Source organism: Callospermophilus lateralis, chromosome 10, assembly GCF_048772815.1.
Source record: "Callospermophilus lateralis isolate mCalLat2 chromosome 10, mCalLat2.hap1, whole genome shotgun sequence".
In the NCBI taxonomy this organism is placed as follows: domain Eukaryota; kingdom Metazoa; phylum Chordata; class Mammalia; order Rodentia; family Sciuridae; genus Callospermophilus; species Callospermophilus lateralis.
This window is the reverse complement of record NC_135314.1, coordinates 75,566,956-75,574,593: the sequence shown is the minus strand read 5'-3', so window position 1 is coordinate 75,574,593 and position 7,638 is coordinate 75,566,956. Positions and strand designations below refer to the sequence as shown.

The 7,638-nt window shown below is 37.1% G+C and overlaps 1 protein-coding gene across 3 annotated transcripts in view; it reads left to right on the top strand.

Moving 5' to 3' along the window:
• The first annotated feature begins 683 nt into the window (after positions 1-683).
• Positions 684-7,638, top strand: part of Cep97 (centrosomal protein 97) — a 33,828-nt gene continuing 26,873 nt past the window's right edge. For 2 of the 3 annotated variants that reach the window (XM_076868031.1, XM_076868029.1), the window contains exons 1-4: positions 684-786; positions 2,725-2,867; positions 3,803-3,961; positions 4,947-5,048. In XM_076868031.1, the coding sequence (XP_076724146.1) occupies positions 744-786; positions 2,725-2,867; positions 3,803-3,961; positions 4,947-5,048 (447 nt within the window). In that variant the 5' untranslated portion in view covers positions 684-743. The remainder of the gene's footprint in view (positions 787-2,724; positions 2,868-3,802; positions 3,962-4,946; positions 5,049-7,638) is intronic. The other variant, XM_076868030.1, reaches the window with a different exon arrangement.

Genomic DNA, 7,638 nt, shown 5'->3' with positions numbered 1-7,638 from the left:
CCATTTTCTGAAATATTAAGTTCATACTTAAAATTACACCATTTAGTATGTAATAGGTATATAAAAAATGTAAGCCTACTCTCCTTCAATTAGATAATGTAATTCCTGAGTTTGGAAACTATATGTTAAACTTCTTTTGAATTATCTGGAAAAAAAAATTATGAGCTCACGCTTATTAAATATACTCCCAGGTCAGAAGTTCTGCCAACTATGCAAGAACAACTGCTTAAAAGCAATGTGTAACAGTTTCTCTTTCGGAATGCTTTAAACACTTTTAACTAAAATTTCATATAAACGTATCCATCCGTTTTGACTCAACAAGATCGCCAAGTTATTCCTATGACTGAGTTGATTGAGATCTTTAAACTTATTCAGAATTGTCACAAGAAGGGGCAGCCTTCACTGAGACTTCTAGCAATCAGCTCCCAAATTCGGTCCTCAGTAAGGAGCATCCTTATAATCATCCTATGATAAAAGCTTCAAATTTCGCAAACACCTGGGCAGGGTGTGAAACGATCATCTAACAATGCCATTTGCTTACCCGTCAAATAAGGCAGTTGACTAGGGTCCCTGAGCTCACTACCGCTCAGATCTTAGCTCGGGTTCACATCATTAGGCAGCCAATTGAGCCGTCTGGGTGCCGTGCATCCTGGGAGTTGTAGTTTCCGGCTCTTTCCTGCAGACCACAAGCTCCACTGAGCGGCTGGAGGACGGTTGCCTGGTGTTATTAGCAAGCGGCAAGTATGGCTGTAGCACGCGCTGATGCGACTTTGCCTCCCGGAGAAGGTAAGGCGATCCCTACCCCAGAATCCCAAAGTTTACTCCACCCAGCCGAATTAAACAGATGCCTAGTAGAGAGGAGAAGCCTGGGTTTAGAGATGCAGTTCTGGACCAGTTCTTTTGATGCGGAGCTGTGGGCGACGCGCAGGCGCGCTGCCTTCTGGGAGTTGTAGTCCCGGTGCGCTGTCCCGCTCCGCAGCGGCGCGGCGAGGGCTGTACTGGGGACTTCAGTCCCCAGGAGCCTTCGCGACGCCAGTCGTCCGCGTCCCGCGCTCCCAAGCCTGGCTGGGCGGTGGGCTTCGGGTTGCTGTGACCTTTCTTAAACGTTTAGTTTGAATTCGGGAATGCCTAAAGGGAATTGGCAGAATCTATCTGTTTTGCTTCACGCGTCCGTGTTCCCCCTCGGTTCTAAGAACGTTCAGGAAACATTTCCTCAGACTCTTCTCCGTAGACTGACTTGGAACCCTTGGAAATGGCCACTGGCCGTGATAAAAATCTAGGGGTGATCCAGAGCCCACAGTTCTCTACCCCTCGTTCTGCATCCTGGGTCGGGTTTGATCGTTGCTGAGCAGAGCGCGAGGTGTAAGTGGTTTTGTGGCCCGGAGATACCCCTGTGGAGTGCCGGACCTGGGCTCCTTTGTTTTGGTTACGGCTCTGAGGCTGGTAGCCGCCTTGTGGATTCTTGGCTGGACCGAGATCGAGGCTCGTCTCCACTACTCAGACCCGGGACTGGTTGTCTGGGAGCCGTAAATTCTTGGGGCAGGAGTCGGTAGACGGTTCTAAGAGGTCTGTCGATCTCTTGGAATAGTGTGAGGAGATTGCACTTTCCTGGGACAGCATACAGCTTTCAACAACATTCCCAGAGGGGCTTAAGACCCCTCACATGCTAAAAGCCTTTAGGTAATAGGAAATGTTGAGACCCGCCGGGAGAGCAATCACGCCTGATTATTTCCCGCAGTAGTCCTAATCTAGGTAGAAATTTGAAATTGGCAGTTTCTCTGGCCCCGCCCCTTCTGATGGTTGCTTTTCTTAAGAAATCTCCACCTCCATAGCCCACCAAGGCAATTTAACTGACGATAATAGCAGTTAACGGTTATAGAGCGATTTTTTATGAGCCCATTTTCTGAATGCTTTGCTCACCTCGTGTGTGTGTGTGTGTGTGTGTGTGTGTGTGTGTGTAAAACAGCATTTATAAGGCAGGTGTTATAGGATAAATTCCCATTTTACAGAAATAGAAAAAATGAGCTCAAGAGACATCGGAAACTTGCTTAGGATACCAAAGTGGTTTACTGGTGGAGCCAGGATCTGAATGTCTGTTATGTTACCCTAAAGAGCTTTCCTCAGCATCAGACTAATGTAATAAGTGTATTATTCTATTTTATAGAATTAACTGAACTATGCTTTGGTTTTCAAATAGTTTGGGCACTTACAGATAGGCCTATAGTTAGGTTGTAAGCAGGTTGATATTTATCAAACGTTTATTTCCATAAAAAAATACCATTGTTACTTACGTACAAAATATGGAAGTAATAGCTCATACTTAAATGGGAACAATTTCAAAGAATTATAGAAACTTGAATATCACAAATCTAGTTGTAATTTGATATTTCTGAGGAAAAATTAGTTATTGAATCTGTGGTTATTTAGAACTCAAGATTGCTTTAGCTTTACATTTTTAAAAAAAAATTATTGATTCTTCTTACTTATATATGACAGTAGAATCCATTTTGATAAAATTATACAAACATAGGATATATCTTATTCTAATTAGGACTCCATTTTTGTGGATGGGGCACAATAGTGGGAGCTTTAAAATTTTGATGTTTATTATGCTGTAGTATTTTTCTAACTTGTATAGAGGTTTTATTAGTATAATTCCATCCCTCTGCTCAGCTGTCATATTTTTTTTGTGTGTTTTCTAACAAATTTTCTTCTCTTTTCAAGGATCAGTGGTCAATTGGTCAGGGCAGGGACTACAGAAGTTAGGTTCAAATTTACCCTGTGAAGCTGATATTCACACTTTGATTCTGGATAAAAATCAGATTATTAAATTGGAAAATCTAGAGAAATGCAAACGATTAATACAGGTGGGTGTTGCTATCCGTGAAATAGCACTAATTTATTATTAAACAAAATAAAGCAATAAAATAACCTGACAAAAAGTAACTCTGCAGGCCTGGAAAGCGGTAAATGTTGCCTTAAATTTTTACATGACAGTTTCTCTTGAATATGAACACATATGTGCTACATTTAGAATAGACTAGAGAAAGAAGCATTATTAAAGAGAGGAAACATTTTATGTTGGTAAAATACTGTGTTAAGATAAACTTTTTAGGGGCTGGGATGGTGGCTCAGTAGAAGAGCCCTTGCCTAGCATGTGTGAGGCATTGGGTTTGATTCTCAGCACCACATATGCGTAAATAAAAATAAAGTTCTATCAATAACTAAAAAAAAAATTTTTTTAAAAAGATAAACTTTTTACCTAATAATGAGAGTAAAGAGTTTATTCAACCATTCATCATCCAAGAAATGTTTATTGGGTCTCTGTCATGTGTCTCTCTATATTCTAGGTTTTGACTCAGGGCTTACATTCTCAAGTTGTTGCTTTGTTAAAAATATCTTTAGAGACTGGGACTGTAGCTCAGTGGTAGAGCCATGCCTTGCATATGTGAGGCAGTGGGCTTGATCCTTAGCACCACATAAAAATAAAGATATTGAGTCCATTTACAACTAAAAAAAAATTTTAAAAAAAAGGTCTTTAGTGATTGAAGGAGGTCTAATCACTCAGTTGTACCTGTGTTTTCTGTTGCTTAGGAACAACAATAAAAAACTAATACTGCAAATAATAGATTTAGATGATATATGTGAAAGGTACAAATTGGGTTTGTGTGTTTTAAACCACTGTAATGTGAAAATAATGTACACATGTATACACATATAGACACATATAAACATACACACACACACACACATATTTGTTTGTTCCTGGGAATAATGATAATAATATGTTTCCTTTCTACAGTTGTCAGTGGCTAATAATCGGCTTGTTCGGATGATGGGTGTGGCCAAACTGACCCAATTGAGAGTATTAAATTTGCCTCATAATAGTATTGGCTATGTGGAAGGGCTAAAGGAACTAGTACATTTGGAATGGCTGAATTTGGCAGGAAATAATCTCAAGGTAAACTGTGTATTTAATTTTAGTAATTAGGTTTTTTAGTTTTTTTTTTCATTATAGATCTATTTTCTATAAAAAAGAAAAATTGAAGCAGTATAGAAATAAGTAGTTTAAAAAAAAATGAAATTACTCCCATTCTCCAGGGATAACGTTTGTCGACATAAAGTTTTAAAAAAAAATCTCATTTTTAAACACACAAAGCAGTATTCTTGTAAATGAGAACAAGAATCCATATTATATTTAGGAAAAAAGTCAATCAAACAAATATAATGGTAAGGACAGAGTTTATGTCCGCCGAATTAAGTGTTAAGTAATATTTAATGGTACAATGGAGAATATACTGTTTTAAAAGTCATAATATCGGGATTCTAGACCTGCTTCCACTACTTAGAAACTGTATAATTTTGGATAAGTTAATAAGTGTTTCTTTGTCTTACTTTTCAGTGGACTAGATTAAATGATAGTAATAGCTGCCTTTTGTTGAACAATTTATGCTAGTTATTCTCCTAGTGCTTTATCTGCTTTAGGTCATTCAATCTCACCACAGCCTACAAGGTAGGTATAGTTATGATACCAATTGTATAGATGAGGAAATTGAAGCATAGAGAAGTTAAATAACTTGCCTAAAGTCATACATCCAGGAAGTTGCAGAGCGAGGATTTAAATCCAGGATGTTTGGCTACATTCTAAACTTGTAAGCTCTGTATTAATTTTCATTTATTACGGTTTTTTCAGACTAAATATCTAGGATGGTATGAACTGCTTGCTAGTCCTCTATTCATAGAGGAATTGTGAGAGTGGAAATTTGTAGCATGATAGTTTATTAAATTTTGTTAGCACTCTTCCCCTTTCTCTTGTTCAACTTTGCTGCTCTGCTTCTAATAATAATAAGATATGGTAGGTAACTCTTTCAGCTTCAGGAACTATGGAATAATTTTAATTTTTGATTTTGAGTGCAATAAGTAATGTGATAATTTTCTTGTGATAGGCCATGGAACAAATCAATAGCTGCACAGCTCTACAGCACCTTGATTTATCAGACAATAATATACCCCAGATAGGTGATTTATCCAAATTAATATCCTTGAAGGTAAGCATGTTTTCTGTCATTTCTGAAATTGTATCCCAAAAAACAAGAAAATATCATCTGATTAACTTCAAATTAGCTTCCAATATATGAATAACAGATTGTTTTTATTATGATAAGAATTCTTTTAGAGTACCAAAATAAAGTATGGAGTTTTTTATAGTTCTTTTCTTTTTTATCCTATCTTCTCTCTTTCTTTTTATTGTGACAGAGTCTCAGTGTGTTGCCCAGGCTAGTCTCCAAATTCTGGGCTCAAGCAATCTTTTAACTTCAGTTTTTCAAATGCTGGGACTATAATAATACCCCACTATGCCTGGCTTTGTTGTTAGTTTCTATGACTGATTTGTTTTATGTGAAAGTGATCATTGTAGCTCAGATTCTTATTTACCATTGTGTGCACATGATAGAATTTCCTTCATGCTCAACCAGCAGACATGCTAGTGGCTTTAGTTATATAGTAAAAACACATTAGTAGGTTTGAAAGTAACAAAACCTGAACTTGAGTCTTTTTTGTTTGATATGGGGTCTTATGTTTTGTTGTGCAGCTCCTGAGCTCAAGTGATTCTCCTGCTTTATCCTCTTAAGCAGCTGGTGCTAATAGGTGCTTGCAACTTACAGGTGTGCACAATCATGCCTGGCTGAGTTTAGTTGTTTTTTTTTTTTTTTTTTTAACACTTAGTGTTGCTATTTTTTTATAATAGTTGCTACTTAATTAACAATTAATTTCTCTTTACTTTAAAAGATGAACACTTTTTTTTTTGTTTATTTTATTTTTTTTAAAGAGAGAGAGAGAGAATTTTAATATTTATTTTTTAGTTTTCGGCGGACACAACATCTTTGTTTGTATGTGGTGCTGAGGATCGAACCCGGGCGGCACATATGCCAGGCGAGCGCGCTACCACTTGAGCCACATCCCCAGCCCCAACACTTTTTAAATAAATATATTTAGTTGTAGAGTGACACAATACCTTTATTTTATTTATTTATTTTTATGTGGTGCTGAGGAGCAAACCCAGGGCCTCACATGTGCCAGGCAAATCTACCACTGAGCTATAAACCCAGCCCATAGAATATAGTACTTTTTAATGAAGGGTAATGTATCATGCAATCAACAGATGAAATCACAGCTTTGAAAAACATATGTAGGCCTTTTCTGTATTTTTGATTCATTGGATAGTAGTACTTAGATCAGAATAAACTCATTAAACCTTAGAAGCAATATCTTATCTCTGTGTTTTTTAAAAAATCACTTGGTTTTGGGGGATGGGGGTTGGTATACCAGGGATTGAATTCAGGGGCAGTTGACCACTAAACCACATCCCCAGCCTTATTTTATATTTTTTTAGAGACAAGGTCTCACTGAATTGCTTAGCACCTTGCTTTTGCTGAGGCTGGCTTTGGACTTGGGATCCTCCTGCCTCAGCTTCTGGAGCTACTGGGAGAAATCACTTTTAGCAACAACTATACTAAATACGTTGATGTAGACAGATACTACTCTAATAGATACTAAGAGAATTCAAATGAACTAAAGATAATTGAACATTTTAATTTGTTTTTGTTTTTTTCTGGAATGGAAACATGATTACCAGATCAGAATCCTGAATATTCAGAGTCTTGTTTTTATTCTTGTTTGTTGTTGACTTAATGTGAATCACCCTCATATGCAAAATGCACATTCTGCCTTCCTCCAGCTTTTTTTTTTTTTTTTGGTGTGTGTGTGGGGTACTGGCGATTAAACCCAGGGCCTAGGACATGGTAGACAAGCACTGTAGTGCTGAGCTAGATCTGCAACTTTTTATATTTTATTTTACTTTATTTTTTGAGGCAGGACCTTTCTAAGTTGCCTAGACTGGTTTTGAATTTAATGATATTGCCTCAGCCTCCTGAGTTGCTGGGATCATAAGCATGCACCACTGCACCTGGCTTCCTCTAACTTTTAGTTACCAAAAGAGTGTAGTTGTAACCTATGGGCTATTGTATTTTATTTTATTTTATTTTTTGCTGTGTTAAGAATTAAGTCCCGGGCCTTGTGCATGCCAAGCAAGTGCTTTATCACTGAGATACTCCCTAATCCCTGGTTGATTTTTTTTTTTTTTTTTTTTGGTCTGTTTGTTTGTCTTGTTTTTTATTTTATTTTTTTATATTTGTGGATGGTCAGCATGCCTTTATTTATTTAGTTTTTTATGTGGTGCTAAGGATTGAACCCAATGCTTCATACATGCTAGGCAAACACTCTGTCACTGAGCTACAGCCCCAACCCTGTATGATGGTTTTAATGACTTTTTGTTCACTTTTTTCATTCTCTATTTTGATGTTTTGAAGGAAATGAATGAGAGTATTCAAAATTGCTCTCTGTATTTAATAAGGTAAATCTCACAGTATGCTTGGACAAGTCTTTAACTTGGACAAGTCTTTAATCTTCCCTGAGCTTAAGATGCTGTCATGAAAAGACAAAGTTGGATCAGAATATATCCTAGGTCCCTTTGAAGTATTAATAATCTTTGATTTATGTGCAATGACAAGTATAACAAAATAGATTCCTTTATTCTTGCATATGCCATTTTAATGTTGTCTGACAATTTATTTGAACTTT